The sequence below is a fragment of the Colobus angolensis genome, unplaced genomic scaffold (genome assembly GCF_000951035.1).
Source record: "Colobus angolensis palliatus isolate OR3802 unplaced genomic scaffold, Cang.pa_1.0 Scaffold44, whole genome shotgun sequence".
NCBI classification, from domain to species: Eukaryota; Metazoa; Chordata; class Mammalia; order Primates; family Cercopithecidae; genus Colobus; species Colobus angolensis.
The window spans coordinates 3,773,401-3,793,883 of NW_012117821.1; the positions used below are offsets into that span (position 1 = coordinate 3,773,401).

Below are 20,483 nucleotides of genomic sequence, written 5' to 3' on the forward strand. Positions count from 1 at the left end.
TTTGGGGGCAGAGTGCGGTGGCTCAGGCCTATAATCCCAGCACTTTGGGGGCCAGGTGCGGTGGCTCACGCCTGCAATCCCAGCACTTTGGGGGCCGAGCATGGTGGCTCAGGCCTGTAATCCCAGCACTTTGGGGGCCAGGTGCGCTGGCTCAGGCCTGCAATCCCAGCACTACGGGGGCTGGGCGCGGCGGCTCACACCTGCAATCCCAGCACTTTGGGAGGCTGAGGCGGGCGGATCACAAGGAGATCGAGACCATCCTGGCTAACACGATGAAACCCGTCTCTACTGAAAAACCAAACAATTAGCCAGGCGTGGTGGTGGGCGCCTGTAGTCCCAGCTACTTGGGAGTCTGAGGCAGGAGAATGGCGTGAACCCAGGAGACAGAGCTTGCAGTGAGCCGAGATCACGCCACTGCATTCCAGCCTGGGCGACAGAACGAGACTCTGTCTCAAAAAAGAACAAAAAAAAAACAAAAAAAACCCGAGGCAGGGTCTCGACCCACAGAACAACAGGCAGCGGTGGGGGCGGGTCTGGCAGGTGCCCAGGCCAAGCCCAGAACCTCCCCTGCAGCTCTGCAGGTAGCCTTACTGTGACCCATGTTTGACAAATGAGTCTTAAAGCTCATCAATGTCACCTGCTTTGTCTAGATCCTCCCACCAGCAAAAGGCAAAACCAGCACTCGATCCCAGCCTGTGTGACCCCCAAGGCAGCTTTTAACCCCAGCTCCCCAGAATAGCCCAGAAGCTGCCTCCTGCCTGGCTGAGGACGGCTCCTGCGCCCGCAGTTCCTTCCAGGCATCTAGGCAGGTCTGGTCAGAAGTGTGCCCGGAGGGTGTGTCTCAATAACTTGCAAAATCTGGCTGTGCCAGCAGGACCCAAGCACCTGCCCTACTCTACGGAAGCCTCAGGCTATAGCTTCCTGGAACCTGATGCAGAGCCAACTGCAGGTTCAGCAGAATCTCTACCACCTTCACACCTACTCCCGGCTTCTTCTAACAGGCCCATCTCGTTCCGCAGAAGGTGGCTCTTCTGATCATTCCTCTGCCGTCTGCACTGGGTCTGTCCTGCCTTTCTGCTTGCCTTGACCCTGGATTAATATCCAGAACAACTGCATTTGACATTAAGCCAGGGCTTCCTGTAAGGGAGGCAGTGTGCTGGTGTGTCACTGCATTCGACCTCATGGAACCTTTGCCACAGCTCATGAAGCAGCCACATCTGTGATCCCATTTTACAGATGGAAACGCTAAGATGGAGAAATAGCAGAGCAGTGTGCCCGAGGCCCAAACCCAACACTCAACAGAGCTGGGAGTCCAGCCCTGGTGGGCCTGCCCCGAGGCCAGCGCTCTGCGGAATGTCCAGCTCACAGTCATACTACGCGGTCCCCAGTATGATTTTCTTTTTCTTTTTTTTTTTTTTTTGAGACGGAGTCTCGCTCTGTTGCCCAGGCTGGAGCGCCGTGGCCGGATCTCAGCTCACTGCAAGCTCTGCCTCCCGGGTTTACGCCATTCTCCTGCCTCAGCCTCCCGAGTAGCCGAGACTACAGGCGCCCGCCACCACGCCTAGCTAGTTTTTTTTGTATTTTTTTAGTAGAGATGGAGTTTCACCGTGTTAGCCAGGATGGTCTCGATCTCCTGACGTCGTGAGCCGCCCGTCTCGGCCTCCCAAAGTGCTGGGATTACAGGCTTGAGCCACCGCGCCGGGCCCCCAGTATGATTTTCTAGAAAGGTGAGACTTTCAGAATTGCCCTATTCTCACACGCTCAAAGCCCCAGAGCCAGTTCAACTGTGCCCGTCCCCATGAGCGGACATCACTACCTTTAACACAGAAATGAACTCAGTACGTGTGATGTCTCCTTAGCGTGCCCTTGGCACAGCACCAAGATTGAGTCAACATGGTGTCTGCTTTGGTGACCCTGACTCACCGAGAAGAAACGTGGGCCTGGGGACCCCACCTCAGCCATGAAACAGGGGCAGCTGGATGTAGAACCGATGTGTAGACACAGCCAGGAGCTCACGCCAGCGCTTGGGGATTTAGGAAGGAGACACTGCCCTATCATGTCCCATCTCTGCAGCCCTGGAGGAGGAAATCCCAGAGCCGGGATGGCCCTTGGAGACCATATAAGCCAGTGGCTTTCGAACAGGTTTTAGCCACAGAGCCCTGGGTGCAAACCAAATCTTCTGCAAAACCCGACTTACATCAACCAAAAAAGCAGCCCAGTGGAGGAGTCCTGGCTGCCGCTTAACCCAAGCTGCAGGGACAACGGTCACTGCAGTGCCCTTGGGAAGTGCAGAGTTCAGGACCCTGTGCAGGCTGTCACCCCAGGAGGCAGGGCCCAGGCTCCCGGTGACTCCAAGGCCCCCACCCGGGGCAGCTGGGGATCACTGGTCACTTGCAGGGGCTCTCAACCTGTTTCTTGGCAGTGGAACAGAGCATTCTCATGCAGAACCCCAAACTATAAAGGGCTCCATGGGCTGAAGGGAGGGTCCCAGAGCCCACCCAGCTCAGGCCCCCACTCCCAAGCCTCTGAGGCATTCCCCAGGAAATCAAGGCCCCTGGCTGGACACAGCTAGACTCTGGAGTGAGGCCAGCCTGAGTTGGGTCGGCATAGGTCTTCCTGGTGCATCCACACAGTGGCCCAGCTCTGCCCTTCAAGCTCACCCAGAGGATGGGCCCCCAGATACAGAGGGCAGAAGTCTGCATGTTTCCAGGAGCCTCAGCATGAGGCTGGACAAATCCCCTGTCCTTTCCAAGCCAGCACTCAGGAGACTCACATACTGGGCCCTTGGGACAAGGGCGGCCACTGCCATCCCCACACGGCCTACAGGCGACAGCAGCTCTGGCCCCTCCATTTCTGAAAGCCACAAACATCCCTTAGGACAGCAGCAGAGGCTCCTGACCAACAGAGACTGTTACCACAGTGGACCACCAGCTGGTCCCTGCCCGAGGAGCCCTCTCCAACAGCAGTCACAGTGGCTCCATACGAGGAGTGCCCTGGGTGGGCACAGGGGGTGGTCTGCCCTCCTGCTCACCTCAAACACCTCCTCATCCAGGATCCGGGTGCCAAACACGATGATGCCATTGACGTCTATCATGGGGTGGTCACTGCGGTCGAGGAATTTGGTGGTCTTCTTTTTACAGTCGAGGACCAAAGTGACATTTTTCTTGTGGACGCTGAGAGCAATTCTGTGCCACCTGCAGAGAAACAGACGGTGAAGACAGGGCTTGGATCACAGACGCCAGCTCAAGCGATTTTGTGGCAAATTCCTCGAGACACAGGAAGAAGGCCCACTTCCTGCACGAACGTGGTGGGGTGGAGGGGATCAAGGCCCGGCCTCTGGAATCGGACAAGTTAAGGCAACCCCACGTGCCATGAGATCTACTCATTCCCCAGAATCCTCGTCCCTCAGACAAGGACAGCTGTCTGAACCCTGGGAGCCCATCCGGGAGCCCAAGTGAAAGGGGAAAGGGGGAGCATGCAGTGCTCAGCACGGGCTCGGGAGTGGGGAGCGGGGTCCCTGTGGCACGGTCACAGCTGGAGAAGGGCAGGACGGCGGTCGTTGCATTTTGCTATGTGCATGAGAGCACTCGTCATGTGCCCTCTGAACCCCAGTGGCAAACCGCAGGCAGCCAGAGAAGACGGGGTATGGACAGGAAATGGTGGAATGAGTGGATCTGTCCGAAAGTCTTAGCGAAGAATTCAGATATCATGTATTGAAGGCCTTCCCAGATTGTCAGGCATGACCTCACATGTGCTGACCACGAAAGAGGCGACTGACAACTCCTGGTGCTGAGGTCCGCACCCAACAGAGCGCCCTGGCACGACCCGCCTTCTCCTCATGCTCACTCCCACTCCTATGTGTCCTTGAAGGATACCTTAAATCCTTTCTGGAAAAGGTTGGGTATAACCTCACCATTTCCTGTGTCCCTTCTGACACAAACAGGCTGGAATTTCATGTGCTTTAGTGCACTTTACAAAGGGGCAATGGAGGGCCAGGAAGGAGAAGGAACTCCACAAAGCCACAGAGGATGAATCAAGACCATAACCCAGGTTTTAGGACTCCAACCCCAGCGCCCTCTCCTCTGCTGTGGCGTCTGTGGGAGTCTCGGTACCGGCTGCTGCAAGTCCTCTACTGTGCCCCGCATCTGGTCAGTCGTATGAGCTGACCTGATTCCCACTCCGGCAGGAGGACAGTTGCCCAGAAGTGCCCACTTACTTGCCATCTGACAGGTTGATGCCCCGGAAGAGGGGGTAGTCTTCTGGGCCAGGCTTCCCCGTGTGGTCCTCGTAGAGGAAGACGGGAGAGCGGCCCAGCTCCAGACCAATCTGCTGGATACCCTGCTCGTTGTAGATGGAGACCAGGAAGGCCTGGCTGCCTTTCTTGGCTTTCACAGTTGTTAGGATGGAGAAGTCCTCGGGAAATGCAGACGCTGGAACAGAGCACAGAGATAAGAAGGCAGTCGGGGAGCCCCCCCAACCACGCCCAGCCATGGCTCTCTGCAAATAAGCCAGCCCGGGGCCCTGGGAAGCTGTGCTGCCCATTGTAGGGCACTGTCATCTGATGCACTTCTGCCCCTTGATCAAACTGTTCCTGCAGCCCTTCCCTGCTCCCACTTGGTCAATCCTGCCCCCTTCAAGATTCAGTGCAAATGCAAACTCCTCCATGAAACACAACCAGTCCTTCCAGCTGAGGAGCCCTCAACACCCTGTCCTCAGCTCCTACGCCTCAACCCATCTGTGTGTCGACCCTCAGGAGAACCTCTTGGGCTATGAGCTGCCTCTGGGCGGAGGCTGCTTCTCAGGCATCTTTGTACACTCCATGGGGTCTCACCACTAAGCATGCAAGGAAGGGAGGGAGGGAGATGGAAGGAGGAAGCAGAGGAAGGGAGAAGGGAAGCACCAGCCTCAGACTGCCACTAGAATTGTACTTCGTGACCTCTCCTGGTTGATATGCAAAACAGAGAAAAAGTGGAAATTAATCAAAAGAATTGAATCCAAATTTAAAATTAGAAAAAAAAAAATCCTTAGTATGTGAACAGGAGAAATTACCTCTTACAACACCTGCCAGAAGCAATCTGAGGTTATTAAAAGGCAGACCCAGGCTGGCCCGGCCACCAGCACCTAAGCCCACCCCACATGTCTGCCCCTCATCCGTGGGCATGACCGGGAGCCCTGGCCCCTCCTGTCCATCGATCCTGGTGGCGAAGGTGGTGATGCTCTCACCCTGGACCACCTGCAGTTCTGCCAAAAGCCTGGGGGTGAGGGAGGGCCTGTAGCTAATTGATGCCACTGGGCCAGCCAAAAGTGCTGGGCCTAAGGCTGTGGGCTCCTCAGAACCAGCCAGAAGGAGCATCCCAGCAGAGTGTCACAGGGACGTGCCAGGGAAGGGGCCCAGGACCTGCTGCTGGAGCGGCCCCACAAGCAGCACCGCTACGGAGGGCTGGGATCTGGTGAGGGGACTTGAGCCATCAGGAATCCATTATCAGACCCACCCCTTCTTTAGAAGTGTGGATAAAGGTTAACCAGGTGGCCCAGAAGCCCCTGACCCCATGGGGCAGCAGAATCTGGATCTGCAGCAGCAGCGCCTGCACGGCGGCTATCCGTGAGCACCCTCTGCTGGCAAAGTTGTGGCAAGGCAGGCAGCAACCTCATCGCCTCTGCCCCTGGCCACTCCAGCACAGCTGCAGGGTCCACACTGTGGAGAAGGGGACGCTGAAGACACCTCGTCCCACAGCATCCTGAGGCTTCCCAGCAGGAGGAGAATGCTGCCTGTCGCAGCCTCTGCATCCTCTGTAAGGTGCTGCAGGGAGATCTCCCAAGGGTCCGGGCAGACCCTCCAAAACCCCCACAGGCCAACCCAGAGCCTGTGTAAGCGCTGGAAGCTGCCACAGCAGCAGGCTCATCCTGCAGGTCACGAATCTCTCACTAAGGCGCTGACAGGGAATGGCAGGGAACAGCTGTGGCCAGGCACCCTGTGTTGGCCAGCTCCAAGTCATGACTCAGCTGTTCCCGCAGGAGACTGGGCCCCGGGTGGGCCTGGCCAAGGCCCCTGCCCCCAAAGCTGGGGACAGCCCCAGGTGGGGGTGATGACAGTCAGTGTGGCCATCTGGGAAAGGCAGGTTTCACAGAAGAACTGGCTCAGGACTCCCACGTCTAGACACAAGCCATCAGCTTTGTTTTTGGTTTTTTATGGGGGTTTTTTGAAATAGAGTCTCATTCTGTCGCCCAGGTTGGAGAGCAGTGGTAAGATCTCAGCTCACTGCAACCTCTGCTTCCAAGGTTCAAGCAGTTCTCCTGCCTCAGCCTCCCAAGTAGTTGGGACTACAGGTCCATGCCACTACGCCTGGTTAATTTTTGTATTTTTGATAAAGATGAGGTTTCACCATGTTGGTCAGGCTGGTATCGAACTCCTGACCTCAGGTGATCCGCCCACCTCAGCCTCCCAAAGCGCTGGGATTATGGCTTTGCATCATCCCTCCACATGTGGGCATGTGGGCGTGGGACCCTGGAGATGACGGCCTTAGCTGGTTCCACCTATGTCGAGGGAGTGGGACCTGCCATGCCCACCCACCATGGGGGCCCCAGATGGCAAGGCTGCCAGCAGGACCATGGTGGCATGGGGCACTGAGGGCCAGGTGGGATCTCACCTGAAGCACCCAGGGCAAATGGCACAGTCACCATCTGAGTCCACTCCCTCACTCTCACTGCAAAGGGTCACCTGGCTCCCATCCCTACCCCACCGCTACCTTGTGTGCCAGAGTCATTCTTCCATCTTAAAAGATCAAAGAACGAGTTGAGCACACTCATCTCTCCGGCACGAGGCACTGCAAGGCCCACGAACCCCCATCTCCTGCAGCTCATTAAAATGCCATTTCTCAAGTTTTGAAATCTCTATGGTAACAAATTTTCTCAGCTCAGATAAAACCCGAAAGGATAAATTATGTTTAACATTAATCTCTCTCCTGGCAAAATAACAATGGATTCATTGTCACTGCGAGATGGCCCATTCAAGTCATGACATGAGCTGGGACGTTGACATTTTATAATCTACGCTGTCCAGGCACTCTGGGAGGACGGAGTCAGCTGTTGAACACTTCATGTTTCATTTCTCCAAGAAAAGTCACAGTTGAGGGGGGTGGGCTCCGGACTTCCATCTCGTTCTGTCGCCCAGGCTGGAGTGCAGTGGCGCAATCTCAGCTCACTGCAAGCTCCGCCTCCTGGGTCCAGGTGATTATTCTGCCTCAGCCTCCCGAGTAGCTGGGACTACAGGCATCCACCACCACGCCGGGCTAATTATTTGTATATTTTTTAGTAGAGACGGGGTTTCACCATGTTCATCAGGATGGTCTCGATCTCCTGACCTCGTGATCTGCCTGCCTCGGCCTCCCAAAGTGCTGGGATTACAGGCGTGAGCCACCCACCGCGCCCGGCCAGAGCTTTTCATTTTTACTTTTGCTGAAGCCCAAAGGCACTAGAGCATTTTAGGTATGCAGTAGGAGTACAATAAATGCATTTGTGTTGAAACAGCGTCACACTGAGCCGACAGTTACTAAGCACACTGATTGCTCACTACAGTGGATCATGTCATCAATCAACAGTGACTGGTCCCCTAATAAACAGTGATTGGTGCCAGGTTCTGGGGTGACACAGTCAAGGGACATTTATGGCCCCTGGCCTCAGAAAGTGATACTCCCATGATACAAACAGAAATCATCAAACCTGCAATTAGTTAAATAATTGCAGGCTGGGTGAGGTGGCTCACGCCTGTAATCCCCGCACTTTGGGAGGCCAAGGCCGGAGGATCACTCAAGGTCAGGAGTTCCACACCAGCCTGGCCAACATGGTGAATCCCCGTCTCTGCCAAAAATATAAAAAAATTAGCCAGGTGTGGTGGCACATGCACCTGTAATCCCAACTACTGGGAGGCAGAGGTTGCAGTGAGCCAAGATCACACCACTGCACTCCAGCCTGGGTGACAGAGTGAGACTTTGTCTCAATAATAATAAGTGCAAATAATGCAGGAAGGACTGTCAGTCCCAGACTGGGGTGGGACAGGTGAGGGGCCCTAGAGAGGAAGCTGTCATCTGGCAGCCCCTGCAGGGAGAACTTAGTTCTGGAACCTTCCGGCCTGTACCTAAACTTACTGCATTTGTCATGGCCAGAAGTGAGGTTCATATTCCCTGGGCTGGACCAACCCATGGCGTCAAAGATGGAGTGAGAAAGAGACAGTCTCCAGTCTCAACGGGAGGCTGTGCACGTACCCAGGTGGGAACCCCACATCTTACTTCATGGGAGCCCCTCGTCTCAGCCATGAGGGAACCTCCATCCTGCTCTACGGGGATGCAGGGGAGTGGGGAGCATCTGCTCAGTGAGTAGAGGGTCTGCAAACCCCCCAGGCTGAGGACACTGCCCTCCTACTGCTGCCTCCATCTTCCCCTCACATCAGCCTGCCCCTGCAGCCGGCACCCTGTCCTCAGCCATCCCCGCGACCCTCATCCAGCACTCAGCACAGTCCTATGGAGGATCCTGGGGCCCGGCATGACTGGCTGCTCCCTCACTTTCTGGCAGGAGGGTACTGGCGGGGGCAGCGAGGAGCAGCAGGACATTCTGCCCGAGCAAGGCTGATTCTGGAGCCCAGACCCTGGGGTGCAGGAGAGCCACAGGTGAGGACAGGGTGTCAGCCAAGGGGCAGGGGGGCGTGGGCAGAGCCATGGCCTCCACCCAACCCTGCCTAGGGCCCTGGGTAGGAGGCAAGTCTCAGAGGGCTGGGCAGAGGAGGGGTATGGAGGAAAAGGCACCTACAAAGGACAAAATGGATAGGACCCCACCCACAGCACCAGAGCCGAGGAGGACGCTGCGTGCTGATCCAGGAAGTGGGCTCAAGTGGGGCTGGTCCCTGAGTCAGGTGACCATGGGGGACACTGCCTCGCCTGGTCATCCTCAGAGGGGACAGCTCAGATCTGGGTCATTACAAACAAGCAGTGCTGGGTCAACAAGGCAGGGAGCGCCCGATCCCGGGCCCCCAGTGGGGATGTGGATCCCAGAGCTCAGGCCACCCGGTGAGGAAGCCAGGCCCGCTGCCTTCAGGGTCTCAGGCCACCTTACTGTGAGGCGATGCCCGCACTGCAGACACGGGAGGCCGAGGCCTGGGACCTCACAGGGAAGGAAGGAAGTCCCAACCCTCCCCGCTTCACTAGCGGCCCCCACGTCACAGTCCTGGGCTTCAGTCCCTGCAGCTTCATCTCCCTGGTGCCAGGATACCCAGCACCCAGGATCGGTCAGAAACTGTGGCTCGGGGTGGAGCTCGCTGGTCTGACAGATCCCAGAACCCAGACCGCTGGGTCTGAGCAAGACTAGAAAACCCTCTTCGAATGAGGGGGGAATTCTAGCCTCTGTCCTGCCCCCAAGTGCAGAAAATGCTAACAGGCTTCTTCGCCTGCACAGAAGGGAGGGCGGTGTCCCTGAGGAGGGCGGCCTAGGGAACCTCGCTCTCCCAGGCCAGAGGAGGCCGGGCTCCGTCTGTTCTGTACATGGCTGTGTCTCCCTGGCACCCAGATCACTCTGCCAGTTCGTGCCCAGTGCGGGATACAGGACCAGCTGGTGCCAAAGTGGGTGGAGGGCAGAGGTCGACGCCTGTGCAGCCTGGGTGGGGAGCGGCACTGCACCCAGGTAGAGGCTCCCAGTCACCTGCTCAGCTCAGCCTCCAAACCCCCACCCCCGTGATCCAGGGCCACTTGGCTGCTGGGTTGCCGAGAGGTGTGTGGGCTCTTCAGGGAATATGGGGAACCTGCTCAGGGATTTTGTCAGGGGATTGGATGCCAGGGAGACAGCTGCCTGGATGCGGCCTCCCCCTCTCGCCGAGAGATACTTGCAGATACTGCTTTTGCTCCACTCAGTTCACCACAGCCCAGGCCTTGCCGTGGCTACCTGGGCTGCACCATCTCTTCTTCCTCTACAGCTGCCATGCAGGTCAGGTCTCTAGAATCCCGCAGATGCTGCTGCTCCCCGAGACAGGGCACGGTGCAGCTCCGGCTCCCCTAGCGCTTAGGCTGACCCACACGAGTGGCTGACGCGAGGCCACGTCGGTCCCAAGCAAACAGCCCTTTCCTATGTGTGGCCCCTACAGGCTGAGCACTTCTCAAACCAAACAGAAAACCTGAAGTGAGCTTCTGAGTCCCTCCACTGAGGGGGCCCACAGGCCAACTGGGGTGGAGGGAGTCAGAGCCACAGAGGACAGGTAGCGAGTTTGCTCGGAGGGCCGGGCGGAAGCGGGAGGTGGGCTACGGCGTCAGATCAAAGGCAAATGACATCCTATGAACCCAACACTTCGGGACCTACAGAAGGGACTCCATAGACATCCCTGCTTAAATACTTCCCAAGCAACCTCCAGCTTCATCTGCCATGAATGGGGCAACTGGCTTATGTGGACCCACTCTACTCTCTAAGCTAATGCACAGAAGGCCCTGGAAGAGGAAGGGCAGCACTTTGGAAAACCTGGAAAAAACATGGACTTAAAAAAAATCCCACATACTACTCAGAAATTTACCCTAGATTATGTGTCGTTTTTCTGGTTTGTTTTGTTTTGTTTGAGACAGTCTTACTCCCTCCGTGGCCGTTGCCCAGGCTGGAGTGCAATGGCGCAATCTCGGCTCACTGCTTCACTGTGTCACGATAACCTCACTCACCTTGCGTCTGGTAAAAAGCCCAAAACAGACATGGAAACCGATCGATCTGTAGATAAGAGCCCTGCTCAGGGACAGGGGTCCCTGCTGAGAGGGAGGCAGAGAGAGCCTGCTATGCAGAAACTGCTGGACGGCCAAGCCGTTTCTTTCTTTTCTCTCTCTCTCTTTTTTTTTTTGACATAGTCTCACTCTCACTCGGGCTGGAGTGCATCTCCGCTCACTGCAACCTCCGCCTCCTAGGTTCAAGCAATTCTTCTGCCTTAGCCTCCCAAGTAGCTGGGATTACAGGCGTGCACCACCACGCCTGGCTAATTTTTGTATTTTTAGTAGAGATGGGGTTTCACTATGTTGGCCAGGCTGGTCTCAAACTCCTGACCTTAAGTGATCCACCTGCCTCAGCCTCCCAAAGTGCTAGGATTACAGGGTGAGCCACTGCACCCGGCTGATGCTAGATTATTTATCCAATAATTAGCCTGTATTCCTGAGATACTATAATATTTCTGGCCACAGGATAATCCAGCAGAGAAGGATGAAGTCCAGTGAGTGTGTGGTGCCAGTGCCCCAGAATTGGGTGACACAGATAAGATTAAACACAGTGGCTGAGCCGGGCATGGTGGCTCACGCCTGTAATCCCAGCACTTTGGGAGACTGAGGCAGGTGGATCATTTGAGGTCAGGAGTTCAAGACCAGCTTGACCTACATAGTGAAACCCCATCTCTACTAAAATACAAAAATTAGCCGGGCGTGGTGGCGGGCACCTGTAATCCCAGCCACTTGTGAGGCTGAGGCAGGAGAATGGCTTGAACCCAGGAGGAAGAGGTTGCAGTGAGCCACGATCGCGCTGCTACACTCCAGCCTGGGCAACACAGCGAGACTCCCTCTCAAAAAAAAAAAAAAAAAAACACACAGTGGCTGAAGATCCTTGGAAAGCAGGAGCGCTTACTTCCCCAGTGTGCCCCTCAGCCTATCACACACCCAGAGTCCACGGGGTCCTTGGCAATCAGCTCTCTAAGCCCTTCCCTGGACCAGCCCTCCCAGGTTCTCTAGGTCACGAATTCTAAACCCGGGGTCATGGGGCAGAAAAGGGTGCAACTTCTGGGCCAAGATGCAGGTGAGCATTCTGTGACTAATTCCAAAAAAGATGTTCTCCCAAAAGCTTAGGAACGCTCCTCCAGAGGCCTGGAGAAACGAAATTGCTGTGGTCCTTGGCAAGGACAGGCTGTCCGTGCCGATGAGTTCCACACACCTAAGGCTGGGGATCCACAGCCCAGGGCCACTCGGGCACCCAAAGGTGGGCTGTTTAAGTGAATGCGGGCTGCCAGGGGTCCCAGGCCACCTCGCCTCACCTCCACTGAGCTGCAAGGCAGGGACTCGGCACCTCGGAGGTATTTCTTGAAATAACTCGTTCTCAAAGACATTCTTGAAAAGAACCGCCCAGATTCTCTCAGAGACAAGCTCTTCAAAGTCACACGGATGTAAAGGAGGGCTGGGTAATGGCTGGGGATAAGTGCACAGAGAGTAAGTCTTTGGAAGCAGAAACAGCCCCTCAAAAGAGGGTGTCCTTCAGGGGCCCCGCGGAGACAGGATCATCAGAAACCCCACGACGCGTTCACAGACCGCCCTGATCGTGGGTTCAATGCCAGACTCACCCCCAGGTCCACCAAAAAGACACTGCGCTGTCTTCTAATAATTACAGAGCTTCTCATAAAGTGAACTCACCTGCTCTACATGCCCCGTCCCCGTCTTATCTGAATCAGAAAGAGGAGCTCATTTTAGTCCAGGCCATGAGCACCCAGCTCGGGCAAGGCGATGAGGTTCTCCATCATCAGCTCATTAATCACGTCCAGATAAACCCAGAGGGTTTAATTAACTGTGACAGGTGCCACCCCATGACTGCGTGACAGGGACAACTTGAATGCTGCATCTTAGAGCTAATGCTGCTTCTTAGAGCTAATGCTGCTTCTCGCTCCGGGTATGTAATTAAAAGCAGAGACCCAGCATTTGGCAGTTGATTCTCATTAAAAGCCTCGCGTGCTCTTGCTAAGAGTCACGACGTTTGATTCATCGTCTCTTCATGTCACTGCCCCCAGTTAAGCTTTGTCTGGAAGTGCTTCCTTTCCCACGACCCCGAGGTTTCTCTTGACTCATCCCTCAGGACCCATCCAACTCCTTCTGCACTTGGGAGTCCTGGCGGCCCAGCTACCACCGGAGACACGGCTGAGAGAAGGTCGAGGGCACCGGGCCACACCCACCCACCCACATCCAGCAGAGAAGGACAGTGACAAAGCCCAGTTCAGTCCAGAAGGACAAAGTCCCACCGTTGCAACAGCGTTTTCACAACAGTGAAACGAAACCGGGCTCGTGAAAGGGGCTTCCTGGAAAACTGAGCCTGTGTCTCTGCCACCACACAGGCTTGAGCGCTGCTCCTGGCTGGAGGCCAGAGGGCCAACGGGACCCGCCACCCCAAACAGAAGGGTGCGGCACTTACCAGGGTACAACTGCTTGGTGGGTGCACTGAGCTGTGCGTCTTTGGTGACTCTGTAAGCGACATCCGGGCCTTTGGAAGATCGCCGCGTGGCGCAAAAGCCTGTTGTCTTTGTTATTCCATCAGGCAAGTTGTGAAAATCTAGAACCTTCAGGAGATCTGCTGGCTGAGCTGAAATGACAGAGGAGCAGAGTTAGCCACGGAGAGGAAAGGAGCACCTGGGAGCACCCGGAAGCTGGGGTGACAGGAAGCACCTCCACCCCCCACCACTGTGAATCCCGGGCACTCGGAAGAGCCCCAGGACTGGCTCAGAGCAATGTGCTGGGAGAGGCAGGGCCCCACGCTGTGGAGGAGGGTTCCATCCCGGTCCCCACCAGCAGCCACACACCCGGGGCAGACCCAGGCTTGCCCAGCTCTGACGACGCCCGCCTTCCTCACTGTGCTCCCGTGGCTCTGGAGGCTGGCAGGGGCCACACACCCAGCCTCCCAGACACCTCTTCTCATTGGCCACGTAAGGACAGCAGCCCAGGCCGATGCTGGAAGGCTGCAGAAGGCCCACTGCGGAGCTGGCCGCCTTATGGGGTGCTGTGCAATGACACGGAAGCACCGGAGGGTCACAACATCTGCCCTGCAGCCCTGAGAACCTTCATCCCGCCTGAGACTCCTCCGGAGGTCGCGGGGATGTCACCGGCCTAGTTTATCCCCCCTCGTTATCCACCTGGGCTGTCTGTCGCCTTCCCATGACCATTTACAGTGGGTGTGCAGTTTCCATTGCCCCGGAAGACCCCTGCCCACATCACCAGACCATGCAGAGCCAAGAACAAGGGAGGGACAGCCCCCGCATCCCTTCCAGAAGGTTCCTGACCCTCAATCCGGGGGCTGTCAGGGAAGGGCAGGGGATAAACTGACCTCTGGCCAGCTGAAGCCATGATCCTTACCAGGGAGCTCAATGGTCACCCTCCAACACAGAAGACAGCCCCATCTGCCAGAGCCTCCGTCCCCCACACCACGAGGACCCCAGACCTGCATCCACCGCAAGACATGAATCCAGATACCCACCCTGAACAAGGTCAGCTTCATGGGGAAAGCACCGCTCCTGTACCTATAAACAAGAGGCTCCCTGGGAGTCTGGGCAGAGAAAATAAACTCGAAGTTGGCGTTGCAGCGACAGAACAGTGTGTGCTGGGGCGGCCTGGGGGTTGGAGGAACCCAGCAGCCACCAACCGCCTGCCCAGTAGGTGTGAATGGGGTTGGGCCGGGCCCCCTCTGCTGGCCAATCAGAGCATGACACCGCCATGTCCCAGACCGTCAGCTCAGGGAGGGACATGAGACCAGCCAGGATAAGGGAGCTCCGTCCTGGGGCTTTTTCCCTTTGGGAACAAGGAATCCTCCCGCTCTGCCGGCTCCAAACACAGCACAGGAACCTGGAACTGCTGGCAACTGTCTCTGAGCAGGCGAAGAATGCCTGCCTGAGGACGCAGAGACAAGACTCTGGCCACACTGTTTGGGTAGCTGGAACAAGCTGTGCCTGAACACGAATCATCTACAGAAACCGGTGTATCCATCTTTATGCTAATGCCAACTGGAGTTAGATCCCAACATCCGCTACTAAACAGTGCCCATCTCTGGGTGCAGTGATGTGGCCCTCCTTAGCTATCAGTTCCCCGCTCCCTGGCCCTCCTCCCCAGGGAGGAATGATGACAAGCCTGGGACAGGCTCAAGAGGAAAGTCCCACTTTTTTCACAAGGGCGGAAGGTTTGGAGGTGAGACGGGATGGCCAACCCAACACAGGCTTCCTCTCTGCCGGTTTCCGAGGACTCCTGCAGCCAGGGGCACCTGGACCCTCAGCTCTGCCATGGGAGGAGGTGGCCGCCAGAGATGACGGTGCAGCATCTCTGCTTGTCCCAGCAGGCCCTCAGCAAGAGGGGCACCCAGACGGAGGATGTGTCTCCCCAGCACTCCCTGTCCCTCCAGGGGACTCAGCGCGGGCACTGTGCTTGGTGCGTAGGCCACAAGGAGGTATAAACAGGGCCCTGTGCTGCCCCCACCCACACCATGACCAGCTGATGGTGCAGGGAAGACAGCAGCCTGGGGGTGGGGCTCTGAAGGAGACCAGGGTGGAGGGAAATCGTAGCTGCACTTCTCAATCATGAAGCACCTCCCCGTCCACAGTTCTCTGGAAGGTTCCACAGTACCCCAGGTCCTAGGGTTCTGAAGTCCCTGCCTCCGACGGCGTCATTTCTACAGCCTGGCTTCGCTGCAGTCCTCTGCCAATCAAATCAAGAAGCCAGAAACCTGGGGAAGCTGAGGATTTCCCACCGCGGCGTGGGAACAGTTACAAAGGGGAGGGGCGGCCCAGGGACCCAGAACACCCTGCGTCCAGGCTGGCCTCTCATGGCCTCTCTGATTTCCTGAGTGGCTTTCGGCTGCCAAGCAGGGCACAGTCCACCCAGCTCTGTCACTCCCTCGGGCATGTATGGCACCTCCCACCTGGCCCCCACAAAGAAGGCTTTGGTGGGCTTTTGCCTTTGACTTCAGAAGCAATGCTGAGTGCAGGTGCCTGGTGAGGCTGCACCGCACAGCCCTCGGCCTGGATGCAGCCCGTGGGAAGAGAAGACGTGCCAGCTGCCGGCCCACCTGCTGAGGATAACACAGCGCCGAGCCCTGGGTCATCCCTAAGACTCAATTTCAGCATTGGCAACGGCCAGGGCAGGGGAGCAAGGATCCCAGCCGGGGCTTCCTGGACCCACACCGTAATAAGCCCGTGATGCTCTTCCCAGGCTCGGGCTCGCAAGCCTGTTTTCTCCATTGCTGAAGGCGAGAGCTGTTTTCCAGCAGGCTTGGTGGACATGTTCACAGATCTCTGTTGCAACAAGTTTAAGAGGCCACCAGACCTTTCCCAGGCCCAGTGCCACCCCTCCTGCCGGCCAGGGGCTTCCTTTGCCAGAGCAGAGGAAAACATGAGAAAGTATTTTTTTAAAAAGAAAAGGTTGGGGAGAGCCTGGGAGGAGACTGGCAGCACAGCCTTTCAGGAGCTTTTCTTCCAGTCTCCATCAGGATGAAAACTCCAGTTGGACACAGCACGAGCTTTGGGGACAGGTGGATGTGGGTTTGAAGCCAGTGTCACCCCCCACCACAGGGTGGATCCCAGTGGGTCAAGGCCAGTGAGAGAAGCTGCAGAATCAATGGTGGCCACCATACACTGGTCCATGCACTGCCAGGCTCAGCAAACAAGAACCCCTCTCTTTTGCCCTTTTCTCCTAGATAGCCAGGCAGGGGCCCATCACCAGCAGTTCCCATAGGACCCACCAAGCAGCCCAGGTGCTCAGTGAAGATGGAGATGGCATCACCCGTGTGGTCTCCACACTCAGCCTGGTGCCCACTCTTTAAGGAAGGACCATGCGGATGTGCCCAGAGGTTCCTGAGACCGACCATTTGATGCCCAGAAGGTCAGCTCCAAAAGCTTCATGAAACAAAAACTTTGTTGCTTCCATGGAACCCTCACCATGACCGGATCACCTATGCGGTCAGTCCCTCACATGGTGGGTGGATGGATGGATGGATGGATGCCCAGAGAATAGCAGGCATCCTGCTGTGCCTTGGTCACCCAAGGTCCACCCCCACCTCCTCTGGGCGCCATCCTGCTCTGCAGTCTGGGGAGCTAAAAACTACATTTCCCAGGTGCCCTTGCATAAGGATGCAGGGTGCAAATTAGAGTCTACCAATCAGAGAGACTCATGAAGTTAGACAGTGAGAGGGAGGTGGCAGCCTCCCCGGCCCTGGCACAGCCAGCAGGGCCATATCACCAGACACAGCATATGGAGGTGGTCCTGGTGTCCAGACCCCCATGCACACCACAGCCTGGGACCAGCTTCAGGGCACCGGGTGGCATTGGCAGCAGCAACTTCCTGCAGTCTGGGTGGCAGCCTCGCTTTGGTGGTGCAACCCCAAATGGGATAGTGGGGTGGGGCCTCCTGACCCCACCACACCAGTCTCCCAAAGACTGTATCCACCTGACTCCCTGCATTCAATCCCTTTCCCCAAAATGGCTTGTTCCCATCAGCTGTGTGCACTGAAACCAGGAGCCTCCCTGGAGCCACCTATGGGACATGGGCCCAGCACAAGGCCACTGGCATCAGAGTCTTTAAATCATAGGAGGCATTTATCCTTAGCACCTAGGGGTCAGGCTTCCTGCACAGCCTCGCTCGCCCAAGGAATACCTCTTGCCCTTCCCTGAGTTGACCAGAGTTAGAGAAGTTGGCCTCTGCATCCCCTGCACTCTTACAAGTAGACGTATTTGTCATTGGCATCCCAGAGGCTCACTTTCATAAGGATGTAACCAGGTATCATGTCCCCAGACGTATAAAGGAATGGACACCAACAAGGTCAGTTTTAAGGAAGAAGGGAGGTGACTGAAAAGAATTGGATGGCCAGGCGTGGTGGCTCAGGACTGGAATCCCAGCACTTTGGGAGGCCGAGGGAGGCACATGGCTTGAGCTCAGGAGTTGGAGCTCACCAACCTGGGCAACATTGTAAAACCCCGTCTCTGCATAAATACAAAAATTAGCCAGACTTGGTGGCATGCACCTGTGGTCCTAGCTACTTAAGGGGCCGAGGTGTGAGGCTCATTTGACCCTGGGTGGTGGAGGCTGCAGTAAGCCAAGATCGCGCCACTGCACTCCAGTTTGGGTGACAGAGCATAATCTGGTCTCGAAAAAAAGGAAGAGGAAGAAGAAGAAAAAGAAGGAGAAGGAGGAGGAGGAAGGAAGAAGGAGAATAATTTGGAAATGAGTGTTTGAGTTCTATGTGGGTGCCATGCACCACAAAAGGCAGCACAGAGACCCTGATAAGAAATACAAGCAAGACTGCAGCACTGGCACATAGGAGGAGCTCAACACAGACATGTAGGATGGATGGATGAATGGATGGATGGTGGATGAATGAATGGTAGATGGATGGATGGATAGATGGATTAATGGATGAATGGATGGATGGGTGGGTGGATGGATGGATGAATGGATGGATGGTGGATGGATGGATGGATAGATCATGGATGATGGATGATGGATGGATGATAGTGGATGGATGGTGGATGGATGGATGGATAAATGGATGGATGGTAGATGGATGGATGGATGGATCAATGGATGGATGGATGGATGGATGGATGGATGGGTGAGTGGATGGATGGATGGATGGATGATGAATGATGGATGATGGATGGATGATAGTGGATGGATGGTGGATGGATAGATGGATAAATGGATGGATGGTAGATGGATGGATGATGGATGGATGGATGGATGGATGGATGGATGATGGATGGACAGATGATGAATGGATGGATGATGGATGGACGGATGGATGGATGAATGGATGGATGGAGGATGGATGGATGGATGGATGAATGGATGTATGATGGATGGACAAATGATGAATGGATGGATGATGGATGGACGGATGGATGGATGAATGGATGGATGGAGGATGGATGGATGGATGGAGGACGGATGGATGGATGGAGGATGGATGGATGGATGAATGGATGGATGGATGGATGGAGGATGGATGGAGGATGGATGGATGAATAGGAAGATGGATGGTAGATGGATGGATGGTGAATGGATGGATGGATGGATGGATGAATGGATGTATGATGGATGGACAGATGATGAATGGATGGATGATGGATGGACGGATGGATGGATGAATGGATGGATGGATGGAGGATGGACGGATGGATGAATGGATGGATGGAGGATGGATGGACGGATGGTGGATGGATGAATGGATGGATGGAGGATGGATGTATGGATGGATGGTGGATGGATGGATGAATGGATGGATGGAGGATGGATGGATGGATGGTGGATGAATGAATGGATGGAGGATGGATGGATGGATGGAGGATGGATGGATGTATGAATGGATGGATGGTGGATGGATGGATGATGGATGGACGAATGGAATGATGGATGGATGGATGGATGGATGGAATGATGCATGGATGGATGGATGAATGGGAGGATGATGGATGAATGGATGCATGATGGATAGATGGATGGATGAATGGATGGATGATGGACGGATGGATGGATGATGGATGGACGGATGGATGGATAGTGAATGGATGAATGGATGGATGGATGGATGAATGGATGGATGGTGGATGGATGGATGGGTGAATGGATAGATGGTGGATGGATGGAGGAGTGGATGGATCAATCAATCAGTGAACAAATGATCAGGTGAATCACCAGCCAATAACAATGTCTCCACTAACCACGCTAGGATAACTTTCTCTGTCCCCAACAGGCATTTCCATGATCACCCATGGAGGTCAGCTTATCTGCTCCTCCAGAGCTACCCCAGAGTAACCGCATTCCATGTCACTCTAGGGCCTGCCACCCTCTCATCACACAGCTGCAGGACATGAGATGCCAAAACATCCTCCAAGGACCACAGTGCTCAGTGCACCCAGGTGCTCCTGGCCTGGACCAGCAGTGGACTAATGTGGCCCAGCACAAAGAACCAGAGATGGGGGACTGAAACCGAGCTGGTGAGGCATGAGGATGGAGCCCTGGGCTCCCCTTAAGGCCTGGGAATCACAGACCTGCTGAGAAGGATGAATGTCGGCAGCCAGGTGACCCAAGACACAGTGGGGCAGCATCACAGTGCCCAGCCCAGCAATGCTCTGCTTCCCCCCGGGACCTGGGGGGTTGCTGGATATCTGCACAGGGCTCTAGCACCTACAGCAGCTGATGGAATGAGATGGCTTTCGCGGGAACTTAAATCAGTTCCTGGCCATCCACTGGTGCCCAGGCACTCCTCCGAGTGCTCAGAAGCAAGAAAGGGGCAACTTCGGCCCGGTCACAGCCTGCCCTGCTATCTCTCAGGCTCAGCAGCCCCTCCCCTTGGAAGTGGAGCCCCTCACGAGAAGAATGCTTCTCCACCAACAACAGAAACGCTGTGGAAGTCAGCCGCTTTTGGGAAGGAGAGCAGAGGTCTGGGGGGCCACCCTCTTCAGTGACACAGATGTGTCACACTGGAACCCGGAACCCGAGCCTGGATGCTCCATCGCACCACCATCCTGCCAGCCTCAGGGAAGGGAGACACTCAGGGGGTGCCCCGTCAAGTGCTGACCTCAGTGCCCCATCTCACAGGGCGGCAGGAACAGAGCCTTCGCATGCTGGAGAGGGAGCACCACAGGGCGGCAGGAAAAGAGCCCTCGCGTGATGGAGAGGGAGCACCACAGGGCGGCAGGAACAGAGCCCTCGCGTGATGGAGAGGGAGCACCACAGGGCGGCAGGAACAGA

At 55.9% G+C, this 20,483-nt stretch overlaps 1 protein-coding gene across 1 annotated transcript in view; it reads right to left on the reverse strand.

The window, feature by feature from the left end:
• The window catches only part of COL5A1 (collagen, type V, alpha 1), a 166,380-nt gene extending 151,916 nt beyond the window's left edge, over positions 1–14,464 (reverse strand). The window contains exons 1-4 of the mRNA XM_011957420.1: positions 14,392–14,464; positions 13,171–13,338; positions 4,217–4,430; positions 3,032–3,194 (exon numbers count right to left, since the gene is read on the reverse strand). Of these exons, the coding sequence (XP_011812810.1) occupies positions 3,032–3,194; positions 4,217–4,430; positions 13,171–13,338; positions 14,392–14,464 (618 nt within the window). The remainder of the gene's footprint in view (positions 1–3,031; positions 3,195–4,216; positions 4,431–13,170; positions 13,339–14,391) is intronic.
• Positions 14,465–20,483: the final 6,019 nt, after the last annotated feature.